This window comes from Chenopodium quinoa, unplaced genomic scaffold (genome assembly GCF_001683475.1).
Source record: "Chenopodium quinoa cultivar QQ74 unplaced genomic scaffold, ASM168347v1, whole genome shotgun sequence".
Taxonomy (NCBI): domain Eukaryota; kingdom Viridiplantae; phylum Streptophyta; class Magnoliopsida; order Caryophyllales; family Amaranthaceae; genus Chenopodium; species Chenopodium quinoa.
The window spans coordinates 10,310,767-10,337,850 of NW_018745024.1; the positions used below are offsets into that span (position 1 = coordinate 10,310,767).

The window sequence follows — 27,084 nt, forward strand, 5'->3', positions numbered from 1 at the left end:
AAATTAAACTAGTTTTTGAAAGAGTAGTAGTTGTAGTAGTAGTACGTGATCAAAGTTAAAGAAGTGAAAAAGGGTGTTTTCATGCATTTGAATCTTACTTTCTCCTGTTTTCTTTTGATGACTTAATCTAATTACGGTATATTCTGAGGAAAGTTGATTGGTGAGTGAGATAGTGTGGAGTAAACAAAGTATGAGTAGGTTGTTAAAAATAGAATACAGTGGATACTTAAAATATAGAATTATAGAGATAAGGCATTAAAAAATTGTTAGTACTTTTTAAAAAATGTGTCCATTTATATTACTCCCTCCGTTTCACTTTGTTAGTCCCATATAGAATCAATCACAAAAAAATAAGAGAATGAATAATATTTGGAATCTTACATTTTAGTACAAAAATTGCTTAATTAGTTCTATTTTATTAAATGTTGTGATTTTTGTATTTGGAAAGCATAAATTACAATGCTTGTTTAATGGGATTGATGACCAATCAGAATACTTAATTACTGCCATGTCATCAATCCACTAATGGGATTAGAAATTATAAGACCAAATTAGGAAAATAAAATAAAATTTAAAAATGAATAGATTCAATATGGGTAGATCATTTTGAAACGCCCAAAATAGTATATGGGACTAACATTATGAAACGGAGGGAGTAACACATAAGAAATAAATTGTACTCGTATTATTTTAAAGTAGTGAAATTCTAACTTGTAATATTATATCTATTGTTATATATATATATGACTATATGAGTGTAGGAATTATCTACTAAAAAAAATTAGACTAGAATATATAGCTAGCAAAATTCTATTACTATTGCGATAAGGATTAGAATTGTCACACCAAATAGACCAAGCACAAGAAAAAAAAAAAGAAAAAAGAAATATTGTATTAATCTTACTTATAACCGTGATTTCAAGTCATCTAACAAAGGCGGTAGTTTGAATTCATATCAAATTATTACTTTTGGATTTGGTGACGATTCTTACAAAGTTACAATATCATAGGCGGATCTAGTATGAATTTTGGCGACACGAATTCTATCACATTTTAAAAAAAAATATGAATGTGTATTTTGACAATAAATCAGTTCAGTTAACACAATAATTTTATAATTTATATAAATATGTATGTAGGAGTGCGCAATAAAAATATAAAATAACGTTTGTGAGTATTTTATTCTTAAAGTACTTAGTACAAGTATTTATTTTTTCTCAAGAAGTGGAAAAGCAGATATCTGATAGAAGAGAGACAAATAAATGTTGTCATGAAAACAATGCAAGTAGAAAATCTTTTTAGTTTTACAAATGGAATGTTTTATGTGCACTATCATGTGAGTTGGAATGAAAAACATGGGCCAAAAAAAATTAAGGCCTAAACTGCTTTGGTGGGGGCCTTACTTCTCACCATTTCCTTCTTCGCATGATAATGTACAGTAAGGAATCTACCAATTTTACTTCAATTGTTCAAAGGTTAAGTGGAATTGAAATTGAACTCGACTAGGTTAATTGAAACTAAGCTCGAAGTCAAACTCGTAGATAACTTAGGATCGACTTGAATCGAGTAGATCTAATTTGAATCCTAACTTTACTCTACATTAGATGACTAAAAAATAACCTTAATTGAAATCGACTAATCAAAACTAATGTGATCAAAAGTTAAAATTGTTTATTTTCTACTATCGGCCTAATCAACTAACCAAACTTATGTATACCCAGCACGACCTGTACCTAACCCGAAAACATTATCTTCCAAACATAGCTTGTACTTCATTTTACCAAGAAGGATAATCTCTCCTGAGATGTTTCATATTTACCAACAAAATCAATTGAAGATTATGAAATCCTACTAATATTGGTATCAAATCCTTAGTGATACTTCAATGTCCACAAAATAGGTTAAATATAACGAAACCAAACATATTATATCAGTTTAACTTGAAAAACAAAAAAAACTTTTTGGTGCGTGCATTAGATATAAAACGAGAGAGTGAGGGATAGCTCAAGTGCTTAGAACTTCCCTCCCGATTTCAGGAGATCTTGGGATCGATTCTCATCCCCGCCCTTGCGTTATTCAAAATGTGGTCATTACCATGTGACTCAAAACACAAAATAAAAGCATTCTTAGCCAAATGACACGATTATTACACCACAAAAACTTAAACTCCAAACAATAGTAACTCCCCCTAATTAATGTGTTCTTCTTTGACTAATTGACTACATAATTCATATGTCACATTATACATACATACAATTATCAATTCTACTACTATATAAATGAATAACCCCTTCTCATAAAAATTACAACAAAAATAATTCTCATTTTTCATTCTTCTTTTATTTTAGAGAGAGAAATTTTCGGGAAAAAAAAATGAGTACTAAAGTTGTTGAATTGCAGAGCAAATATGCTGAGTATGCCATCTCTTTGATTGCTCAGGTACTAACTATTGTAATTAACGTTATTCATTAAATCTTGTTTCTCTCTCTAATTAAGCTTCTTATTAATTAACCTCTGTTTTTATTTTCTTGTTAAAACAGGGGATTATGGATGATCAATTCAATTGTATCCAAAATATGCAAGATAATTCCAACCCCAAATTTTTATCAGAAATTCTGCGTTGTTATCTTGGAGATATGCCAAAACTCATCCATAGCTTGGCTTTGGATCTGTTAGTTTTTCTCTCTCTTTAATTAAATTTTTTTTTTTAGTGTGATTAATTAAAATTTAATTAATTTGTTTTATGTGTTTAAATTAATGAATGGATGAAATTATGCAGGCAACAGCAACATGTGGACTTTGTGAAGCTTGATAAGACTCTCCATAATATAAAGGGAAGCAGTTCAAGGTAATTAATCTTTCTCATTATTTGAAAATGGTTGTTAATGTTGATATTAATTGTTGATTAATGAAGGTAAATCATAATGTATAATCTGACAACATTCAGAGAATCTGGGCTTTATTTTTATTATTATTTTTTTTTTTTACAACTTATTATTTTTATCTACTTGTTAGTAGTTGCTTTGACAAAATTTTTTAAATGATAAAATTTTAGTTTATTTATTTTTTTGACATAAGATAAATTTTAATACTTACAATTATATAGTTTGATGAAAGGATTAGAGTTGAGGGAATAAAAGGGTGTTAGTGAAAAATAAATAAATAAATAAATAAATAAATACTTCCGTTATTCAAGTTGAGTTCTTTTTTACTTTATTGAGTTGTTAGCAACCCTTTGTTTGTCTGTCAAAAAAAAAAAAAAAAAAATTGTTTGTACATTATAGATTTTGTTTCTAGAGCAATTGAGGATTATGAGATTAATTCCGACATATTGGGAATTTTTCCACAAAAATGTAGATTACAAAATTAAATTCCGACATTAGATCTCTCTTTTTGAGTCCGTATTAAATTCTATTTCAAGAATAATTGAGGATTACGAGGTTTAATAATTTATGATGTGTCGGTTTTCATTCCACTAGAATTTGAATTAGGAGATTTGTTTGTATGATATTTTGCTTCCATAGTAATTGAGGATTACGAAGTTTATTTTTGACATGTCGAATATTATATATTGATATAGACTAATGATTACGAAATTTAATTACAACATCTCTCTTTTGAGGTTATATTAAATTTTGTTTCAACAATAATTGAGAATTACAAGATTTGATTCCGACGTGTCAATTATCATTTTACAAGAAATTAGATTATGAGATTTCATTCGGACATGTCGGATATCATTCCAAAGTCCAAACCACTATATATTTTTTCATTGAGGTTTTTAAGTACGTGAATATTTGCCCTTAAACAAAATGTTTTGACCATTGACCTTTAACGCTCACACATGACACACACTTTGTTGTTCTTGCCAGTGACCACATTTTTTTTTTTCAAAAAAAATGGATACAATTATTTGACTAATAATGAAGAAATTAAACGTTTGCAAGTGATTGAAAATTTTCTCTTAATTAATTATAATTACAACGGCTAACAATTTTTTTTTTCTTTTTGGCCTACTTATGATAATGCAGCATCGGTGCAATCTGTGTGCTGAATGCATGTAATGCATTTGTAGCTTGCTGCAAAGAGCAAGACGTTGAAGGGTATGCTTAATACTATCTATTTTTCTACGCATTTTCACTTTATATATTTATATTATATAGTTCTATAAATATTTAATGACTTCATTTTATTAAAAACACTTTATTATATATAGGTGCTTTAACTGTTGGGAACAAACAAGCAATGCATTTGCATTGGTGAAGCTCAAGCTGGAGGCCTTACTTATTGTGAGTAGAAATTTTAATTACTCTTAAATTACATACGTTTAACTGATTAACACGATGCTTTAATTCGTGATCAAGTAATAATGTTCAAAATTATTAACCAGACACTTATAATTAATTAAACTTTTTAGCTCATCAAGTCGATCATATCCATAAAAGGGTCTAGAGATCAATAAACTTATTATTGTGACGTACTAATATTTTGTGCTTATGAATGTGTAGCTGGAGCAGCAGATTCGAGCAGCCGGAGGCATAGTTCCAAAGCCAGCGGGTTATTAGAAGTGTCGTAGATCATCAGCAACATTGTGATTCATGCAGGCGTGGTGGTTGCTGATCAATTGGAGGTTGGAGGGTAGAATAAGTGTTTTGGTGTTTTGCTCTTTATATTAAATAAAATAGACAATATAGTACTATCTTTAATATTTTCCTTTAATTTTAAGGTTTTCTTATCAACCTTTGTAAGACAATTATTAATCTTTATGCATGCATGCTCTATTTTATTTTTGTTATATTTTGGTCTACTTATTTTTTTTTTTTTTTTACAATTGATATCTTTGTGATTTTGTTAGTAGTAAAATAGGTTATTTTGATTTATTTTTTCTGTAGCATATTTAATCTTCACTTGATTTTTTAGGTTATTAACTGAAAGTTAATTTCCAAAATATGATGAATTTATGTAACTTCTTTTACTTTCCAAATGTTTATATTTCCAAGGTAAAATTATAATTTAAATACATTTTTTTTGACAAGTAATTTAAATACATTCTTATTACTTAATTAATTCTAAGTAAATAATAATGTGTGGTTTTTATGCTCTTTTTAATTCAAAAATTTAAATATTTATTTATAAATTTTATCTATATAAATTTATTAATTTTATCTTTTAAATAAAAACAAGGAAAGTCAGAGTTACTGTCTAACACAACGTTGTTTTTATGGTATACCACTGTTGCGAAAAGTTGGGGCAAATTTCAAAATAGTATGGAAAATAAAAAAAATGTCATTATTTTATTAAGAGTAATAGTAACTTAGTCTATATTTTGCATTTTTGCCATTTGTTTTAAAGTCTTCAACTGTGCGATGTACCACTATTTTGGGTATATTCTCAGCTTGATTCTTGGAGTATACCTCTAATTTATGATCTTTTAGCGCTTACTTTTATAATCGTATCTTCAACACATAAAATAACCCTTTTAATCATTCAACGTTTTTGGGTGTTACTTTCATATAAAAAGAATTCGTTTTGAAGTGAAAATAAAAAAGATAAAATGGTCAATTCATGAAATATCATATTCTTTCCGTTATTTTGTGTTTGTTTCATTTGAATTACTTATTTGAAAGGAAATGAACTTTGACAAAAATATTTTTTCAATATTTAATACAAAATAAATAAAGCTTACTCTTTTACAAGACTTCTAGATTTCAGATTCATGTAAATTTGGGGAATTTTATTTCTGTGATTTGTTTTGGTTCTTGTTAGGGTTGGTCCATAGCTTATTATTTGGGTGTTATTACTTAACGCCCAATAAGACGTTGGGTCTTAAGTTCAATGAGATCAATTCTCTTATTTGATGATTGAGAACATATTTATTCATCCAAAGTTAAGTACTTAAGTTCCGGTTTTACTGTGATGAAAAGAGGTTGTTTATCTTAATAGATTTCCGGATAATGTGCTTTGTCACAGGAGCATGTTTTAGGAGATCTACCTATATAAGTACGAGTTTAGCCGCTTCAAGAAGCTGTTGGGGCATAGCTTTGATGTGCTAATGAATAGATATGGACACATGGCTTAAAGTGTCAAGTAAATATGTATTCAAGTATTTAATGTTGTGTGTGTAATATCTTCAAGTATCCAATATGTATTGCTTTTGGTTCAAACGTTTTACCATACCAAATGGATACGGATTCTTGGAATATGAATTGCACTAAGTGGAAGTTCAAATCTTTGTACACTTTCATTTATGCATAAGATTGTTTTTGTGATGATAATGTTTAGCAATGAGTCTATTTAATACTCTAAATGGGGGAGGATTGTAGAAAAATTTAGATTAGTGATGATATATATCATGATTTGATTTTCTTAATTACCATTGGTTAAGATGTGGATGATTAAGGGAGTTAAAAAATTAGAGATAAGACAAGAAATTGAAGTGGTGTTTTGCCGATCAGACACAATACTTTTTGCTTCAATTAATTGTGACGGTTGGTTACAATTGGTTTTGCTTATATATGTGGAAAGCTTAACGTCGCTCTTAAGTATCTAACTAACGCCCGTAAAATAATATAAAATTACATATTTACCTTTTTTAATAAAAAAATTACCCCTTAATTTACCCCCTCTTCATACTACCCACCACTACAACCACTTCATACTAACCACTGCACCACTACCACCACCACCTCCTTCTCCTCCTCCTCTTTTAATCACCAACTCCTTTCCTCCGATTTCACGATCTACACAGCCGCGATAATGACGAGTAATTAAGGACAAAGTGAAGTCGGTCGCCGGCGGAGCAAATGTTTGTTTGTTTTATTTTTTTTTTTATTTTTTGAATTCGCGGCAAACGCCTAGGTTTTTCACATGTTCTAGGCTCAAACACCTTGTTCGTGCGAACAACCATGTGGTTGTATGAAAAATCTGGGCGTTTGAGGTGAAACGCCTAGTTTTTTAGAATACCCTAGGCTGAAACGCCTAATTTTTTCGAAACATCCTAGGCGAAACGCCTAGGTTATTCAGCCTAGGGTATTAGAAAATTCTAGGCATTTCTTGGGTTTCAAATTTTTTTAAAAATAATTATCGTGACGTACCGATTCCGTACGGTTCGACGAGCCTTTGGCGAGCGTCTAAGGTTGTGTTTATGGTATTTCGTCGTTGTCCTTAAGATCTAATGAATTTGATTTTGCAAAATTAAAAAAATTGTTTGATTTTGAAACTCACGGTGGTTGGGGTGGTTGTTCGATGAGCGTTAGTGGTCATTGACCACTAAAGAGAATGGTAAAAAGTTTTGTGTACAATAAAAGTGTGAAATTGAGGTAAAATTAAAGATTTTTTGTGAAAAACTACCTATTAAATCCTAGAATTTACGAGAAACTACCTAATAAAAAAAATGTTGTAATTAAGTACCTATTAAAGTACAATATGTTGTAATTGACTATCTCTCGCCGGATTTTCAACTTTGACTACTTTTCACCGGCGTTAACTTGGTCACGTGACTCTTTTCCTCCCTTTTTTTCCACAAAACTTCCCGCCTAATCCCCAAAATCCCTAATTGAGTCATTTTAACCCCAAAAACCCCTAATTTTAGTTCGAAAATCCACTCTTTTGAGGCAAATTCTCCTTTTGTAGGCTGCAATTGAGGTAAGTTTTCTTTAATTTAGTTTTCTGTAATGGATTTCGATTAAAACCCTTTAACAATTGTTGATTTTGTTCCCAAAATATCCGACACCTGTCTTCTTTCTTTGCTCCGATTTTTTGGACCATTGTTGGGTGGCATTAATGATTTTGTGGCTATTGGAGTTGTCAGTGTTGAGAGTTGTGGTGCCGGTGGTGAGCAGTGGCGTTTGGTGGCGATAAGTGTGCTGCAATGGAGGTGCGATTATTGCGGGCTGGCGGGTGAATGGGAGTTGTGACTGTGATGCGAGCTAGCTGGAGTTGATTTCTGGTGGTGAGTAGTGGCTGCAGTTGCTGTTGTTGTCGTGTTATGGGCGAGAGAAGAAAGGTGGTTGGGGCTGTGTTTAGTGTTGTGGGTGTTGCTTGGTGTATATGGTGGAGCAGGGGTGTGAATTGGTTGATTGGTAATGGTGGTTGGTTGTTGTGGTGAGGAAATTTGGGGGAAAAAAGGAGGAAAATATTATGCTAGTGTCATGTGACCAAGTCAATGCCGGAAAAAAATAGTCGAAATTGAGAATCCGGTGGGAGGTAGTCAATTACAACATTTTGTATTTTATTAGGTAGTTAATTACAACATTTTTTTTATTAGGTAGTTTCTCGCAAATTCTGAATTATAATAGGTAGTTTTTCACAAAAAAAAATTAATTATTTTTATGATCGTTATTATAAGGATAAATATGTAATTTTATTTTATTTTGCGGGCGTTAGTTAGATATTCGAGGGCGATATTTAACAACTACATGAATGTATATGATTAAAGAAAAAAAAGGAAAAAAAAAGTGAAAGGATTTCTTCTTTTCATTCTCTTGGTTTGGCTATTATTTTTCAAGGTTCATCTCACAATTTACACAAACTTGTTTACATTGAATCATAATTATACTACACATAATTATGATTGTTTCTTCGTTGTATCTCCTAAGTGAATTTCGTGAAAACCGATGTGTAGTTTAAGGATCGAAATATTACTTTTGGGAAAATGATTCCGTTCACGCCTGGAAGGTTTATTGTTGTTGAATTCCAATTTCATCTTTGTGACCCTTGTTCAAGTAAAATCCCCAGCATAAAGTATATGATTATTACTCTACAGTTCTACATTCTTTGTTTGATCAGGTTATACGAATAAGATATAAATTAAGACGTTCAAACAAGATTTATTTTATCATAATTATTCCAGTCAAAGTTAAATTTATTTTAGGCATTATTTTATTTTAACAATAATTTATTTCTAGATGAGATTGGAATTTTAGTAGTCGAGTTGCAGAAAAAATATAGGAAAACATGGAATTTTAAATGATTAATTTAACGATATGAACTTCAAAAACAAGAAAAACAATCTAAGCCTTAATTAGAAATAGACATGAAAATCAAATAGACATGGTCGACAGAAACATAAAACAAGAAACAACAAAGAAATAAAGTTAATAATCCGGAGTACTCCCTCCGTTCCTTAATTAGATTCCTATGGAATAAATGCTAGAAGTAGGCAGGGCACTTCACTTGATAGTCGTCCTTGGTGCATCCGTACAAGTACTTTCCGTGCAACCTATTCTAAAACTTGGGCATAAACCATAGAGGTTTAAAAGTCGTAAAAATCTTATCGTTGCCTTTACTAAACCGTATGAATTCTCTAGATCCCGTATCAAACATACCTATGTCTTGAAGGCGTGGTTTTGGCTCACTCCAGAAACCCTTAATATCATCGGTAAAGTAAATAGCATTATGTTGATAATTAGGGGACTTTGATTTATGAACACTCATAGAAGAGTTATTACCAATAAAGACCATATAATCACCCAAATCTTCAACAATAGTCCAACACTTTTGGTCGCCACTACGATCAAGTTTATACACCTTAAAATCGCACGTATAATAGTGTTTCTTAACAGCTTCATCCTTTGCTCTGTATCGTATTACTAGTAATAAATCACCAGCTAACTCGACCATATAGGATTGTTCACAAGAACCCAACGTTACATTGATAAAATCAGGGTTAACAATGGAACAATAAGGCTTATTAGCATAAACAGGTGAAGAAGGGCTAAAGTTAACCATGCACTAATCTCACAACATGTAATCAATCCATTAAGATGCAAGATCAACACTAATCCATTCAAATACACCAAATCAATGACATGAGGAGGGTCCTTTTCGCCGCTTGTTATAACCTTTGTCCATCTCCAAGTTCTATCTCCAGGGCGAGATACCGCTAATGAATCATTCTTAGACATTAAGGGGTACTCATCATTACACCGTAAACTGTGATAATAGATTACCATTACAACAAAGTCATTATCATCGATTTTTAATAAATACAATGGCCTTGAGTACTGAAAATTGAATGGGTTCCCAAATACAGAATTTTCCTGGTATCTGCATAATTTCATACCTCATAGAAGAATTCCGTAACACTGGCAAAGATGCAAGGGATGGTAGTGTTAGTTGAGCTTTAGTGATGGGGTTAAATAACCAAACTTGTCTGTCGTACTCGTCCGAACCTAAACCCATCATTACAATCCATCCATACGCGGAGCCAAAATACTGCCTCATATAGGCTTGTGGGATATTCAATTCTAAACCCTTAATGCTGTTGATTTCAAAGATTTCACTACGACCCGAACAAACCGCGTTCTTCGGGTTGGGATCGGCTAGCAGTAGCCAAGGTGTGGCGGAATTATTCAGCTCTTTTTTAACCATGGTGAACACATCATTCCATGAACGACATACCGCCGAGAAATATATTATGTCATTAATGGAATCTAATTTGAGTGCAATTGCAATGAGAAGATCAGAGGGCAACGTACACCAATCAACCCTAATCATATTGCTCGAGTAGTTTTCTAAAGACACCTTTAGTTCAACTACATTTATTTCTTTCATTCAACTAGATATATATATATATATATATATATATATATATATATATATTTGCCGATTTGAAAATTGTAAGACTTCAATATTAGCTAGGATTTATAAAGACCCATATATTTGAAATTTGGAAAGAGAGTTTAGCCCTAAGAACTTCCAAGTTTCAGAGGTATATTTTTGATAAATAAAAATCATTTTTTTAGAGGAAAAATAAATTTTTTTTTGTTGAAACTTATTATTCTCTGTACTAACCATAAATTTGAGGACTAATCTTGATTCTTGAAGATTATTTTACGAATTTACGAGACAATTTGTGAGTTATATAGGATATAAATCAAATTATCAATATTGGAAAGTATATTTGTGTGATATATTTTTAATATTAAGTTATCATTATTATTATTGTACTAAAAGACACACCACTAGTGACACATGTCACTTTCTGGTGTGTCCTTAGTATTTTTTAATTTTTAATAAAAAAATAGTTTTTTTTTTGTAAAATTTAATTACTGTATATATGAGCAATGATTTTTTATTTTTAATATATTGACATTCAATTAATTAATATGGAAAATATAATCTCAAATATAGTCTTTGTAAAATATTTTTAAAAATTACAATATGATCTTATACTATAAGTTTATGTGTGGCAAATATAATAATTACTTCAAAGGATACAATTGAGACAGACAAAAGTTAATGACTAAAAAAAAGACATTGCAGTATATGATCGGATTGATAATTGATAAGTATATAGGTACATATTTTTTCGCCAAAACTCACATTCTCTCCCATTTTTAATTCTTCTTTTATGGTTTTTTAAGATTTTTTTTTTCATTCCTATAATAAATTTTAATCTTTATCTTTCTATATTAGGCTAATAACATAGATTTTCTTGTGGAAAACTGGAAATAAATAATCCCACCTTTGCGTGGTCTGACAAAAACAATCTCACCTTTTGATTATTACGAGACAATCCCACCTTATATTAGTGGTTGTTTTTTTAACAATTTTTTTTTATTATCTTCTATATTTTGTAGGAGACCTACTAGAAGAAGCTCGAAGAAGCAAGGAGTCAGGGGATTCAGAAGAGTCCTAATGAGTTGTACTGGAAGACGGTGGGTGGGCGCAATAAGAAGGGTCGTGTGAAGGGACTTGACCAAAGTGCAGAGCTCTAATATGGCAACCAGATGGGTCAAGTTTCCCATTCTTCACAGCAATACACGCCGTCTATCATTTCTCATATGCAAGATCAGATGGAACATAGGGTGCAAGCTCTCCAAACTCAAATGAAAGTCGAGATGCAAAACCGAATTGACTCCCGAATGGCTGAAATAGAGAGGAGATACAAGGAGAGTATGGATGAGATGATGAGTCGTTTCACCAACAACGACGCATGTTCCACTATTCATCCTTGATAGGCCGTCGTCGAGCCTACCAAAGATAAAGTCCTATCTTGGTCTCACTAACTAATAGTGATGTGTCTATTTTATATAGTATTTTACCCCCATCCCTTGGTCGTAATTAGTAGTGTTTTTGGATCTTTAGAGCCACTTTTATTACTAATTGGTGTTTTCTAGTGTTTTCGTAGATTTGGTTGACTTTTGCAGGGATTTATGCTTTTGGAGTATTTTCTCGAGATATTTTGGAGCAATCACGAACATTGGAGAAACACGACCAGATTTTATAGCCCAGGGCCAGTTAGAGCCATCGAACCGGTGATTAAGGGCTCGGTATAGGTGATACCGGGGCATTTGGACCGAGTATTCAAGACCGGAAGAGGAAACCCAGATTGGCCCGAAGAATTGGAGCCCAATCGTAGTCCAAATAGTGGCCCAAGTGAGCCGCCCGGCCAAAGAGGCTAGCGCCAAGTGGCGCGCCCGGCCGGGCGGGAGAAGCTATGGTTGGCGCCCGGTGAAGCGCCCGACCGAGCGCGAGATTAGTATTAGGAGGTAAAAAGGCGCACCCGATCGGGCGCGTGTATTTATTAGGGGACGATTAGCGTCGTTTTAATTTTTTTTAGTTTAGGATTTGTACGGAGTATAAATACTCCTCCGTAATACGATTTTAACTCTCTCTGCCCTCTCTTTTACTCTTCCCTTACTCTCTTAATTGTTTTCTTAGATTTTCTCTCTCTCTAAACCTTTGTTCTTAATCTACTCTTAATTCCAGATTTGTTTATAACGATTTCTCTTCTCTTAATCTTAGTTGTTTATTTTATTCCTTTCATCATGATTTGTTTTATTGCTTTTATTAGTTTAGTTTTTACTATGTGTGAGTAGTTCTATTTCTAGGGTTTATGGGGATCCATAAATAATATGAAGGGGTAATTTATTGTTGTTAATTATCAATGCTACATTAATTTCTTATTGATTGATTTAATGCTCTGTGACTAGATTTACGCAGATCTTTTATGCATGAGTTTAACAACATTGATTCGAGATTCGACAGATGAGAATTGATGTTTAGGTCTAGTTTCAATAGGCAGGTTAATTTATAAATGGTTAGATCGAGATTCGAAAGATGAGATTTAATACCGGTAAATTAATTGTGTGATTATAATATGTAGCGAAAGCCCTTTATAATCTGATTAATATATGCATTGATGAATGATCATTATATTCTACCCTGAAATATTATTTATTGGTGATTCTATGTCCTAGATCCTTTTATATATTATTTTCTCCTTATTCTTGATCACTATAGTTTAGTTTATTATTCAATTATAAATATTGGTTACTTCATAATCTAGATTATATTAGTTAATTAGGAATAGAAAGATCCGTTTCTCTGTGGATTCGACCCTACTTCCCTATCTACATTAGTTAGAGGATTTAGGAATTACTTTTGATTTGGGGATACGACTTTACCTTGTCAAATAGCGGCGTTGAATCAACCACCGAGATACTACCGTTTAAACCACTACAAAAAAAAAATCAATATAGCATCAACTAAAATTTGTTGCTACTCACCAAAAATCCGTTGCCAACTCTATTTAGCAACGGGTTGGAAACAAAATTTGTTGTTGCTAAAAGGCTTGTTGCCATGGGATTTTGGAAACCAGTTACAAAGCAATTTTGTTGCAATATTGCATCAATTTAAATATAGTTTCCATGATTGTTGCTGTTTTTGGTGCATTTGTTGCCAACTTTGGCAACAGATTACCATTGGTTGTTGCTAAAATTAGCAACAAATTATTAATGTCAGTTCCTAAAATAGCAACAAATTATTAATGTTGGTTCCTAAAAATAGCAACAAATTATTAAAGTTGGTTCATAAAAATAGCTACAAATCATTAATATTGGTTGCTATCAACACTACGAGACAAAAACCCAATCCCTACTTGCGACCTCAAAGTCAGATGGTGAATCTCTTGCCAACTATACCAAGTACTATTTGTTTACTTCTATGCATATAATTTATAATAAGTGAACAAAATATTAGAGACGAAATTGAAAAATTTGTCTCCAATTAGGGACAAAATAAAAAATCCGTCTCTAAATTAGAGACGAAATTGAAATCCGTCTCTATTTGATGTCATTTTAGCAACAAATAATTTTATACATTACAGCAAAAAGTGGCTTACATATAAATTAACAAGAATATGTAACACAACTCGTTTCCAATGGCAACAAACAAAATAATGCGTTATCAATTAGCAACAATAATTTAGAAGACTTGTTTCTAATGGAAACAATTCAAAAATTCATTGTATTTGTTTGTTTCTAAATCAATACAAATAAATTATTTGTAGTTATAGTTTGTTACTATTTGGCAACAAGAGAAAAATATGATGTCGTCTAATAACAACTAGTAAGACAATTTGTTTTAAAATGCAACAAATCAAAAATATGTAGCCATTGTTTATTAAAAACTAAAGCATAGAATGTCGCTTTTAATTAGGCAACGAAAAAATTTAGATTCGTTGCTATTGAGCAACATTTTAAAAATCTGTAGCCAAACTTAGTTGCTAAAAAGGATTTATTTTTGTAGTGAACAAGCTAAATGAAATCAAAATTGGTTTGGTTTTATGTAGCATGTACTAATTCAAAACAACTAATGCTAAGGGGTGATTAACTATAATTAGAGAATTCTAGGGCTCGGGATATGCCACTCAATTTCGTCGCAAATCACAAATAGCATGTAGCAAACAATGATAAATTAAGGGGATAATATAGGGGAAGTCATCTAAAGCACCCAACTACTCTCTCAAGCTAGAGGGATTACTTGAATCATGAATAGAACCTACTCTCGTGGTTACAAAGCATAAAACAAGTGTTAAAGCATAATCACGATGACAAAAACATTCCCTTGACTGGAAATTCCTATTCTCATGGCATTTCAATTCAATTAAGCATAAGGGAGCTAACTCAAGTTCATCTCTCGATCCTTCGTTGAGAAAGCTTAGATAATAGTTCTAGCAATGGCCATATACAAGAACTAAGCAATTAAACCACTTAAGCTCAACTAATTAACACCCAAAAATTACCAAATTAACACATGCAACAAGAAATTAGTGACTACATTGAGGGTTTTACCCAAACCCTAGAAAATTAGACTACTCACTATCCATGGAGATTAAAGCAATTAAGGGTTTCAAGTAACTCATGAACGAGAATTAACTAAAGATTAAGCTAAATAACAATCTAAGTACACAAGAATTAAGCAAGAAAGTTAACAATCAAAGTAATTAAAATGGAAGAGAAGAGTAAGAAAAAATATTACTAGAAGCTTGAACTTGAAAATCAATGGTGGAACTTGTCTTCTACAATGATTGAGAATGAAATTTCCAAGCTAATAATTATAATCTAACTAATGATTTGAGAATATTTGTGTTTTTACAATTGCAAACTAAGAGGAAGCACTAAAAACTTGGATGCCGCACAAATGAGCTCAAGGGGTTATTTATAAAGACCCCCAAATAAAAAGGACGGAGAAAACAAGAGTCGGGCACGGCTACAGGTCAGCACAGACGTGCTGAGGCTGGCACGGACGTGCAGCCATACCTGCACGGACGTGCCGAGGTAGGCACGGACGTGCACCTTTGAAAGCAGAGAGGCAGAATGTACTGTTTTGGCCAGGGCATCCTGCACGGACGTGCCAAATATGACACGGACGTGCAGGCCTTGTTCAGTAGAATCAGTTTTGAAACTGATTTGGGCTAAGCAAACTGCACGGACGTGCTGAAAATCCTGCACGGACATGTTGAACTCTGCACGGACGTGCAGGTCTTGAAAGCAGTAGGTAGTAGCTTCTGGTCGTGCTGGGGCACTCCTGCACGGACGTGCCATACTTTGCACGCCCGTGCAGACTCTCTAAGGCCTTTATCTTCACTTTTCTTTGGTTTAGCTCCATTGTTTCGGCTTCTAACCTCGGTTTATCATCCACATGCCTTAAATGGTCGTCTTTGAACCTAAAAACTCAACAAAAACACTAACAACCCGTGAAGCAAGTGATACACAAAAGTTGAACAAAAATAGAGTAAAAGTGAACCAAAATGCCAATATACCAAGTAAACAAGGTTCGAAATCACTCTAAAATCATATCATATAACAAGTTATCAATCCTCAGCATCGAGACCCTAGAGACGACCCGGGTAGTGGTTGAGCAGGCCAGGGTACCCAAGCGATTGTGTAGCTTATTAGCTTCAGTCTAGCATAGATTCACTCTAGCACAACTTTTGTTTGGTATGGATATCAAATTAGTTCGGACTATCTTTTGTACTAGGACATAATAATTATTATATATATATATATACACATATAAATAAATATATATATATATATATATATATAATTTCGTAGGTCGGTAATTAATTTTTTTAAAACAGCAACTTCTGTAGGTGTAATTGTGTAAAGGTGTTTGTATCGATTTATTATAAACAAAAATCCAGGTTTGGAAATGCATTTTTTTCAAATATTACAGGCGGGTTTGAAGGTCATTCCGACGGATTATATCTGTCGCAAACAACATTGAATAACGACGGAAAAAATCCGTTGCAAGTTACCGACAGAAAAGTCCCTCGCTCATTTCTGACGGAATTTTTCATCGCAAAACTGCATTTTCGACGGATTTTTATCGTCGGAAAATATACTTTCCGACGGAATTTTTCATATATATATATATAATTTCGTAGGTCGGTAATTAATTTTTTCAAAACAACAACTTCTGTAGGTGTAATTGTGTAAAGGTGTTTGTATCGATTTATTATAAACAAAAATCCAGGTTTGGAAATGCATTTTTTTCAAATATTACAGGCGGGTTTGAAGGTCATTCCGACGGATTATATCCGTCGCAAACAGCATTGAATAACGAGGAAAAAATCCGTCACAAGTTACCGACGAAAAAGTCCCTCGCTCATTTCTGACGGAAGTTTTCGTCGCAAAACTACATTTTCGACGAATTTTTCGTCGGATTTTTTTTTTTTTTTGCGTCGGAAAATTCCGTTGAAATTTGGTATGTTGAACATGAAGATCAAATGGGGTGAGCCCAAGACTTATAAGAGACAAATATTTGGAATTTTGAAAGTAGTGTTAGGTAATATAAATATATATACTTTTATTATTATATATCGAGTTATTCATTTTATCAATTCAATGAGCTATCAAAAAGTGAATAACTCGAGGCTATTGTTTTAAAGATTTTTTTAACCTAATATTACGTGTACTTATAAAGATCCAAAAAAATAAATAAAAAGAAAATAAAAAAAAAATTAGGATTCATAGGTTTATCTTCAGATTACATGATTACCTTTTACAAGACAATTTGTTAGAGATAAGAGATACAAAGTATATAGATTAGACATTTTCTTTGTACTTAAATACATTTTTTCTTTGCGTCCCGTCAAAAAAAAAATCTTTGCATTTAAATTCTTATGGAATTTTAAAATATATGTTAATTTGGTTAATTCTTATGGTGCAAAGTGAGTATTGTTCACCCAAGTGAACAAAAGAATAATTGAACGAGAAAGTGCTCTATTGAACTAGATCTTTTCAATGGGGTGTCAATCGGGTTTTCGGTTTAATTTTGGGTTCGATTTATCGGTTTTCGCTTTGTAACGGGTTAGTTTTTAACGGGTTGGAATTATTAACGGGTCAGTTCGGGTCAGTTTTAAATAATTTTTGGTCGGTTCGGTTTGGTTTATTTTTTATTATAGTTTCTTTTCGGGTCAGATTCTAATCTGGTTGGGTTATAATTGGTTCGGGTCATAATCAGTTCGGGTTAAATTCGACCGGTTTAAAAATGGGGTTTGTCAGTTTATAGCGGGTTTTGGCTCAACACATATCGGTCCTAATCGGGTCGGGTTGTAATCGGTTCGGGTGGTAATCGGTTCGAGTTGAGCTTAGTTGATTTGACAACTAGCTAATTTGCCAGTTTTAAACGGGTTTCGTTAACGTATATCGTCTAGTATATCCTCAATATTCTTTAAATAGTTATTCCAATTGATCATACGGAGTATTAATTAGTTGTTTAATTTTATGTCCCTTTTTTGTATAATGATTTTAAGGATAAAATAATATTAACAAATCTAGAGTTAGCTTTTGATTTAGATTTTTAATTTTTTTTAATACAATATGGTGTTCCATAAGTCATTACTCGTTAGAGGACGATAATATTGTAGCATAAGAATTTCAATGACATCAAAATTCCAAACCTTTTCAATATAAATACTTTATAATTCAAATTAAACACTTTTGTTTTACTATCGATAAAATATACCCAAAAAAATTAAAAGAAAAAAAATTCTACAGTCATAACGGGTTACGGACTTACTGATTATAAACGGTTCGGTTATAACCGATTACGGGCTGTAAATGGTTCGATCATAACTTATTAGGGATTATAAACGGTTCAATCCTAACCAGTTACAGGTTGTAAACGATTTGGGTTTATCGGGTTTTTGTCGGATTTAAACGGTTTCTATTTACAATGGGTCGGGTTGCTCTCGGGTTCAAAAGCACTCGGTTCGGGTTGTTCTCAGTTTCGAGTTGTATCAGTTCAGCTTGATATCGGGTACGGTTCATTAACGGTTCTCAAACATTCAGATCGGTTTAATTTCAGATTTTAAAAAATCGGGTCGATCGGTTCGATTCCTTTTCGAAACAGTTTAAAACTATTCGGATTCACCAGTTCAGGTCGGTTTTTGACAGCTCTAGGTTTCATAGGTTAACCTGAAGTACAAAAAATAATTTAGGCAATGTTTGATGTTTGCTCTTAAATTTAGTACTAATAATTTGTTACTTTATATCAAAATTTGGGTAGCTGAGTTGCCGAAATTATATGGTTTAATTTTATTATTGATTACTCTACATTCTTTATTTGATGAGGTTATAATTAAAATGTAAATTGATACAATTTAAAAAAAGATCATAACTATTCTAGCCAAAGTAAAATTTGTGAATAATAATGTCAACTAAATTATACGGAGTAAGAACAAAGGAAGTACGTACTATAAATATTTCAGGCAATGTTTGATTTTTGCTCGCAACTCTAAGAATTATATATTTTGGTATATTAGTATTATTTGGGTAGTCGAGTTATAGAAAGTAGATTATTAGGGCCTATTCTTATTGACTGAGCTGAGCTGAACTGAACTGAACTGAATATTTTATGAGAGGATGATATTAGGAACTGAACTTAAGCCGGAGAGAACAAACCTTTACTCTATATCCTTGTTTGATATGATACTAATTAGTAAGTATATATTTTAATATACTGTCATAAGGCCTGTTTTGATTGACTGAACTAATTAAGCTGAACTGAACTGAACTTATTGGAACTGAGCTGAACTGATGAACTGAATATTTTATGAGAAAAGGAAATTAAGATAAGAACTGAACTGAACTCTGAAGAGAACAGGCCCATAATTTTCATTCTATCTCGATACGATGATTAAGCTTCGTTTTCTCTTTGTAATTAATTTGTTCAATAATTTAGAGAATGGTAGACTAATTTCATGGTTATCATGGTTGTCTAAATTAATTACTTAAGTTAAGGTGTTGCTTTTTTAATTTGAACAAATAATTGGAGCAGATAACCTTGGTAAAAAGGTTGAAAGAAGAACCTCTTTATTTTAGAGGTAAAAGAAACGCCGCCCGGTAAAGGTGGTGCTCGCCCGACCGAGCGCTTGAGCCTGGTTGTGGACGAAAGTTAGCTGCTCGGTTAGGGCCACCGCCGCCTGACCAGGCGCAAGAAGGGTGAAAGGAAATCGTTGATTGCTGCCCGGTTATGAACCTCTCTGCCCTATCAGGCGCGAAAGTAAGTTTATAAGTTTTAGACTACGCCGCCCGGGTAGGCGCGAGAGGGTACATAATTTGACTCTCAGATTAAGCTTCATAGTCTTCTTGTACGGAAATACATGGGATTTCGAATGATCAATTTAACAAACTTCAAAAATTAGAAAAACAATCTAAATAAAACCTATGAAAATCAAAGAGATAAGGTCAACAGAAACATAAAATAATAAACAAAGAAATAAAGCTAACAATAACAATAACAATAGGATTTGCACCAAAAAAAATAATAATAATAATAATAAGACATAGGCACTTCTCATGACGTGCAACCTAACCTAAAACTTGGGCATAAACCATAGAGGTTTAGAAGCCGAACACCTCTTATTGTTAACTTTGTAAAACAGTTTGCATATTCTAGATGACATATCATACATACCTATGTCTTGCTGGCTTTGTTCTAGATCTTTCCAAACGATATCATCACTAAAGTAAATAGCATTATGCTTACTATTAGGGAGCTTCGATTTATGAACACTCATGGCAGAGTTATTACCAACAAATACCATATAATCACCCAAATTATCAACAACGGTCCAACACTTCTTGTTGCAACTATGAACAAGTTGATAGACCTCGAAATTACAAGTATAATAACAGAATCTCGCAGTATAATCAATATCTTTGTATCGTAGTTCTAACAATAAATCACCGGCCAACTCGACCATATAGCATGCTTGATGATAAATTGATAATCCAACTTAACCTTGATAAAACTAGGAAAAAGAATGGAATGATAAGGCTTATTGGCATAAACATATGACCACCAAGAGCTAAAGTTAACCAATGCACTAATTTCGCAACTTGTATTCAATCCATTATTATGCAAAATCAACACTAATCCATTATTGCAATGCACGGCATCAATAACATCAGGAGGGACCCCTTCGCGACTTGTTATAACCTTGGTCCATCTCCTTGATCCAAGGACGAGAAAACACCAATTGGTTATTATTATTAGACCGTAAATGTTGATTAAAGATCAGCATTACAACAAAGTCGTCGTCATTCTCATCAATTTTTAATACAATTGCCTTGTGTATTGTGAACTGAATAGGAACCCAAAAATTCAATGTTCCATTTTGTATAATTTCATGATTTTGTATTTGTGGCAAAGATGAAAGGGATGGAAGTTTTAGATGAGTTTTATTGATGGGATTATATACCGAAACTTTCCAATCGCGAAACCTATCATCACAATCCATCCATTCTTAGAACCAAAACACTGCCTCCTATAGGATATAGGGATTTTCAAATCTAAACCCTTTATTTTGTTGATTTCAAAGGTTTTACTTGGATTCCAATAGCCGTGCAATTGTGATGAGAAGATCAGAGGGCAACGTAGACCAATCCAACATACTCATGATGGTAGACTAGATCTCAAGAGATGCTTTTGAGTTTTGATTTTTTCTATTCAATTAAATTTATCGAATTGATATTAGTAGGAATTTGGTTTTATACTAAAATAAAATAAAATAATAATAAATAAATAAAGAGTTTAGGGTTGAGGGGCTAATCTTTGGATTAAATGATTACAAATTTATCTCTTACCCTTCTAAATTGATTCAGATTCATAGATGTATTTTTTATATTGATATGAAAATAAAATATTTACCGTTATTTATGATACGATATGTAACAATAAGGTTAAAAATATATGTATATAACAATAAAAAAAATTGTATCTCATATATATCTCCAATAATTTGGTTTTGCACGACCTAGGGTACATCTTTGATTATTTTATTTTAAAATTTATAATTACGAATAAATTCATTATGAAATAATGATAGATTATTTCTTGGAACTAATCTATCTATTTTGAAACTAGTTTTATACAATGAGTATAAGTTTTCTTATTTGTTAAGTGTTTTTTTTTTTTTTTTTTTTTTTTTTTTTGAGGGGAGGAAACAATTTTTTGTTTAGCATGCATGTACGTAGTAACATATTTTGAGTACCTAGCTAGTAAAGACAAACATTTAAAAACACACAAAGCATCACCATAGTTCATAGCTGATTATGATGGCAATATCCTTTACAGAATGCAATAATGCACATTATTATTTTCCTTATTCTCACTGTTATTGCAACGCAAATTTCTTAATCTTACCTACAAATCTTTATCAAATGTAATTAAATTTATTCATACATAAATTAAATAATTAAAAAAACATATAAACTAAATCATAATATAATTATTAATATGTTAATTAATTGACCTTATTTATAGCGGAAGCATATATATTACAAAATTTACAATATATACTAGCTCATAAACTTGGAGATTTAGCAAACCTAACACAATGGTCGTGTTCAGCGCTAATATTACTTATTTACTTTAGAATTAAACACAATTAGGAAACAAATAACTAATTTCCTAAACTTATCAAACTACCAACAAATCAGATCCCAATACAGCGCCTCTTCTGTGCAGCTGGCCACACGGTGTGGCCAGCGTCCAGCTCAGCAAAATAACGGAGCTACACGCACGCGTCCTTTTTTGCCAAAAATAACGGAATCCAAAATAACATGCTGCTCCTTTTTCATTCCTTATTAAAAGCGCCGACATTCACACAAATCCCTAGAAACGCAGCTTTCACTTCTCGATTTCACAAAATTCTCGTAATTTGCAAAAAAAAAAAAGAGAGAGAGCTACAATGACTGAAGAATTACAAAACTTTCCAGAATCACAAGAATCAATGGAAATAGAAGAAATAGGTGATTCATTGTTGAATCTGGAGATCGAAGAAATACAAGGTAAAAAAAAAACTCACTCAAATTTTAATTTATTACTTTTAATCCCTAAAATGATATACTGGTAATCCTCTTAAAGTAGAGAGGTAAACCCTATAATGCAATAGGTAACCATATTACAGTATGAAAGTAAACCCTATAATGCAACAAGTAACTCAAATCACACAATAAGTAACCTGCTATATAATAAGTAACCCTATCACAGTAGAAAAGTAATCACTATTACGGAATAAGTAAACCCTGTTAAACAATTAATAATCCCTATTGCGCAATAAGTAATTCCTAATACACAATAAGTAACCCGGTTTCACTTCAAGGGTAACCACTATAATGCAATAAGTAACCCTATTATAGTGTAAAGCCCCTAAAAAACAATAAGTAACCCTTTTAAAGTAGAGAGGTATTACAATGTGAAGGTAACCCCTATAATGCAATAGGTAAACCCTATAACGCAATAAGTAACCTTATTACAGTATGAAAGTAAACCCTATAATGCAACAAGTAACTCATATCACTCAATAAGTAACCCTTCTAAATTAGAAATTTAATCACTATAATGCAAAAAATAATCCATGCTATATAATAAGTAACCTATCACAGTGGAAAAGTAATCACTATAATGCAATAAGTAAACCCTGTTATTAAACAATTAGTAATCCCTATTGCGTAATAAGTAATTCCTATTGCACAATAAGTAACCCTGTTACACTTTAAGGGTAACCCCTATAGTGCAATAAGTAACCCTATTACAATGTGAAGCCCCTAAAAAACAATAAGTAACTCATATCACAAAATAAGTAACCCTTCTAAATTAGAAAAGTAATCACTATAATGCAAAAAAAAATAATCCTTGTTATATAATAAGTAACCCTATCACAGTGGAAAAGTAATCACTATAATGCAATAACTAATTCCTGTTAAACAATTAGTAATCCCTATTGCGCAATAAGTAATTTATATTGCACAATAAGTAACACAGTTACACTTTAAGGGTAACCCGTATAATGCAATAATTAATTTGTTTTTACATATTTAAGTGGAAGCACCTTAACAGATGATGCCAGATATGCAGAACAACATGAAATAGATTATACAGGGAGCCTTGTTGGATTTACTGCTGCAACTTTAGAAGAAATTTTTGAAGAATATAAAAAACATGCTTTTGTGATTGGATTTGGTTTAAGACAATCAACAACAAGATACACACAAACAGAACCTAAAAAGTAAGAGGAAAAGATTTTGTTTGTTCAAAAGAAGGTTTTAGAGTAAAACCAAAGAACCATAAAACTCCTACTCCTATTCCTGGACAAAAACAGAAGAAGAAAAGGCAAGTTTCAATCACCAGAACTGGTTGCAAAGCATTCATCAGAGCAAAAAAGAATAAAGAAGGTATGTTTGAAGTAGAAGAACATGTCATGCAACACAATCATGAACTGAAAAGAAGAGAATGGCAGCATTTACAAAGATCAGAGAGAAAAATAACAGAAGATAAGACAAAAGTTATAGACATAATGGCTGAAAGTGGACTAAGACCAGCAGAATCTTATCGTTTAATGGCTTATGAAGCTTGTGGTGAAAATGTATTAGCGCACACAATGAAAGATCATTTTAATTACATAACAAGAAAGAAAATGATGGAGATCGAAGGAGGTGATGCACAAACTGTCATAGACATATTAAATCAAAGACAATCAGAGGAACCATATTTCTTTTTCAGATTCAAGATAGGAGAAAAAACAAATAGACTTACTACCATTTTTTGGAGGGACTCAGAAATGAAAGAAGTTTTTGATATTTATGGAGATGTTACTATTTTTGACACCACATATAGGACGAACAAATATAATCTTATTTGTGCGCCAATTGTGGGTGTCAACAGTCGTTGGCAAAATGTAATGTTTGGTTGTGCATTTATTCCTGATGAGAAAATAGAAACATTTGAGTGGGTATTATCTACTTTTAAGAAATCAGTTGGTGGAAGTGAGCCAGCCTCAATTTTTACCGACCAAGACTTGGCCATGTCAATTGCAATTCAAAAGGTAAATTTACATTTTCCCTAGTTTTTTATATAAAGTAACACTTTTCATATTATTCAGTAATTGCTATTATAATACTATTAATTAAAACATGTTATACTATTAAGTAATTAGTTATATACTATTAAGTAATTAGTTATATACCATTAAGTAATCCATATAATACTATTAAGTAAACCCCCTCAAAATATTAATTAGTTATTAATATATATGTTTTGCAAATAAGTAACTACATTAAAATACAAAAGTAACCCCTATTATACAACATAAGTAACACATATGTCAGAATATATAAGTAACACCATAGTATTCAGTATAAAATCTTATTAAATTTAATAAATAACCTTATAGAGCAATAAGTAACTCTATTACAATGAAAAAGTAATCAGTATAATGCAATAAGTAACCTTTATAGATCAAGAAGTAATCCTTTATAGGGCAATAAGTAATCCTTATTATGCAATAAGTAACCCTATTAAACTGTTAAGTTAACTTTATAATGGAATGAGTAACATTATTAAAAACAATAAGTAACACTCAAAATAACAGACTTTGCATAAGGCATATAAATTCAAAAAAAAAAAAATATTCAATGCAGGTTTTCCCACACTCAAGACACAGACTTTGCATATGGCATCTAATTAAGAATGCAGTGTCAAGATTTGGAGCACTAAAAAGAGACACAACTTTTAAAGATGCTTTTAATAAGTGTCTAACAGGTTGTGTAACAGAAGAAGAGTTTGAGCATTGTTAGACAAACATGATAACTACTTACAAGCTAGAAAATAACAGATGGTTCAAAAGATTATACAGCTTGAAAGAAAAATGGTGCACTGCTCTCAGTAAAGACTTTTTTCAGCAAGAATACTCTCTTCTCAAAGAAGTGAAAGTGCAAATAATGCTGTAGGTTTCAAGGCAAACAAGAACACAAGCTTGACTGATTTTTTCAAGATATTTAAACAAATAGTGACTAGGTGGAGGAACAATGAATCTGATGCAGATTTCAAATGTTCCAATTCTAAACCAACTTCAAATTTACCGTTCTATGGAATGATAAAGCATGCAGCAGAGGTCTACACACAGACCATATTCAGATATTTTGAAACAAAATTTGAATTTTCAATTGGATGTGTAACAAATCTTCATTATCAAACTCAAAGTTACTTCTTTTATGAAGTGAAATTAGAGAATAATGAAGCTTCAAAGCAAAAAGTTACATTCAACATGGCAGACAATAGTATAGCATGTTCATGCAAAAATTTTAAAGAAGTTGGGTGGTTATGCTATCACTGTATCCGGGTGTTACAACAGCATTCAGTCACCAAAATACCAGACAGATATATCATAATGAGGTGGACAAAATATGCAAAGGCACATGTATAGAGAAGAAGGGATGAAGAATCAGCAAATGAAAGAATTCCCATAAAATACATTCCATGGAGACAAATTATGGCAAGAAAAGGCTACAATTTGATTTTGAAATGCCAACAACACCCATAGACCAAAAATTTAATAGAGTCAGAGTTTAAAAAACTTGATATACTAGCAGATGAAATAAGAAACAGATTGGAAAAGGTAAGCCAATACTATTAATTAAACATACCAATGCACCAAAAATAATCATTGTTTTATTGCAGGAAGAACAAGATGCAGCAAGTCAAGAAGCAGAATCAATGCAGCAAAACAACACTACTGCAACAACAGAAACAGAAGAACAAATTCCTACTGTTATGGATCCAGAAAGAGCAAACACCAAGGGAAGAAGCAAGAGAATAAAAGGACATTTTGAGAAAGGAAAGCAAGGAAACAAGAAAAAAAACAAAAGCAATGACAACAAAGGGAGATACAAGAGAATTTGGAACAATCACTCCAATACAAAATCCAAAGTTATTTTAAGTTCTTTATGATAGGATATTTATGTTTCTATATTTAAATTCCAGACCTTATTATAAACTATGTTTCTATATTTAAATATCATACCTTTATTATGATATAATATTAAGTAACCCATATTATTAAGTATACACTCAAATGCTTTTAAGAACCATATGAAAATATAAAGTAATGCTTCTAATGCTAAAAAGTAACCTCATTATAACATTAAGTAATTGCTATATTAACATAAAGTAAACCTTTAATCTCTTTAAGTAATTCCTGTAAGTAAACCCTTTACACTTTATAAGTAAATCCTATAACTCTTAACACATAAAAAATAGGATAAGTAACAAATAGGCCTACATGAATAATCACTATAACCTGAATAAGTAATCCATAAAGTAACTGGTATTAAGTAATCCATTTAATATATTTAAGTAATCCTTTAACAACAATTAAGTAACTGATATTTTTATATTAAGCAACACATATAAAACTTCATAAGCCTTAATAATAATTAACCTTAATAATAATTAACACTTAAACACTTATAAGTAACACCTATAACATAATAAGTAATCTGT

General features: G+C 31.8%; 3 protein-coding genes across 3 annotated transcripts; 2 read left to right on the forward strand and 1 right to left on the reverse strand.

Moving 5' to 3' along the window:
* Positions 1 to 2,283: 2,283 nt before the first annotated feature.
* LOC110708997 (histidine-containing phosphotransfer protein 1-like) lies at positions 2,284 to 4,795 on the forward strand. Its single transcript, XM_021887222.1, has 6 exons — positions 2,284 to 2,439; positions 2,541 to 2,671; positions 2,780 to 2,848; positions 4,032 to 4,103; positions 4,217 to 4,289; positions 4,509 to 4,795. Exons 1-6 carry the CDS (start codon positions 2,374 to 2,376, stop codon positions 4,563 to 4,565), a joined length of 468 nt encoding a protein of 155 aa, XP_021742914.1. The 5' UTR covers positions 2,284 to 2,373; the 3' UTR covers positions 4,566 to 4,795.
* A 4,430-nt stretch (positions 4,796 to 9,225) lies between these two features.
* Positions 9,226 to 10,554, reverse strand: LOC110708930. Its single transcript, XM_021887158.1, has 3 exons — positions 10,064 to 10,554; positions 9,843 to 9,933; positions 9,226 to 9,732 (listed from the first exon to the last, which is right to left on the reverse strand). Exons 1-3 carry the CDS (start codon positions 10,552 to 10,554, stop codon positions 9,226 to 9,228), a joined length of 1,089 nt encoding a protein of 362 aa, XP_021742850.1.
* Positions 10,555 to 22,492: 11,938 nt separating this feature from the next.
* LOC110708931 (protein FAR1-RELATED SEQUENCE 5-like) lies at positions 22,493 to 26,532 on the forward strand. Its single transcript, XM_021887159.1, has 4 exons — positions 22,493 to 22,592; positions 23,644 to 23,753; positions 23,906 to 24,628; positions 26,263 to 26,532. Exons 1-4 carry the CDS (start codon positions 22,493 to 22,495, stop codon positions 26,530 to 26,532), a joined length of 1,203 nt encoding a protein of 400 aa, XP_021742851.1.
* Positions 26,533 to 27,084: the final 552 nt, after the last annotated feature.

Bases quoted from the DNA above. Each gene is read 5' to 3' on its own strand.
- LOC110708997 (XM_021887222.1), top strand. From the start codon at position 2,374: ATGAGTACTAAAGTTGTTGAATTGCAGAGCAAATATGCTGAGTATGCC. The intron at 2,440-2,540 runs GTACTAACTATT...TTGTTAAAACAG, and splicing joins CCATCTCTTTGATTGCTCAG to GGGATTATGGATGATCAATT. The intron at 4,104-4,216 runs GTATGCTTAATA...TATTATATATAG, and splicing joins AAAGAGCAAGACGTTGAAGG to GTGCTTTAACTGTTGGGAAC.
- LOC110708930 (XM_021887158.1), bottom strand. From the start codon at position 10,554: ATGAAAGAAATAAATGTAGTTGAACTAAAGGTGTCTTTAGAAAACTAC. The intron at 9,934-10,063 runs GTATGAAATTAT...CTATTATCACAG, and splicing joins TTACGGAATTCTTCTATGAG to TTTACGGTGTAATGATGAGT. The intron at 9,733-9,842 runs GTTATAACAAGC...TTGTGAGATTAG, and splicing joins GAACTTGGAGATGGACAAAG to TGCATGGTTAACTTTAGCCC.
- LOC110708931 (XM_021887159.1), top strand. From the start codon at position 22,493: ATGACTGAAGAATTACAAAACTTTCCAGAATCACAAGAATCAATGGAA. The intron at 22,593-23,643 runs GTAAAAAAAAAA...GCACCTTAACAG, and splicing joins GGAGATCGAAGAAATACAAG to ATGATGCCAGATATGCAGAA. The intron at 24,629-26,262 runs GTAAATTTACAT...GTTTTATTGCAG, and splicing joins TGTCAATTGCAATTCAAAAG to GAAGAACAAGATGCAGCAAG.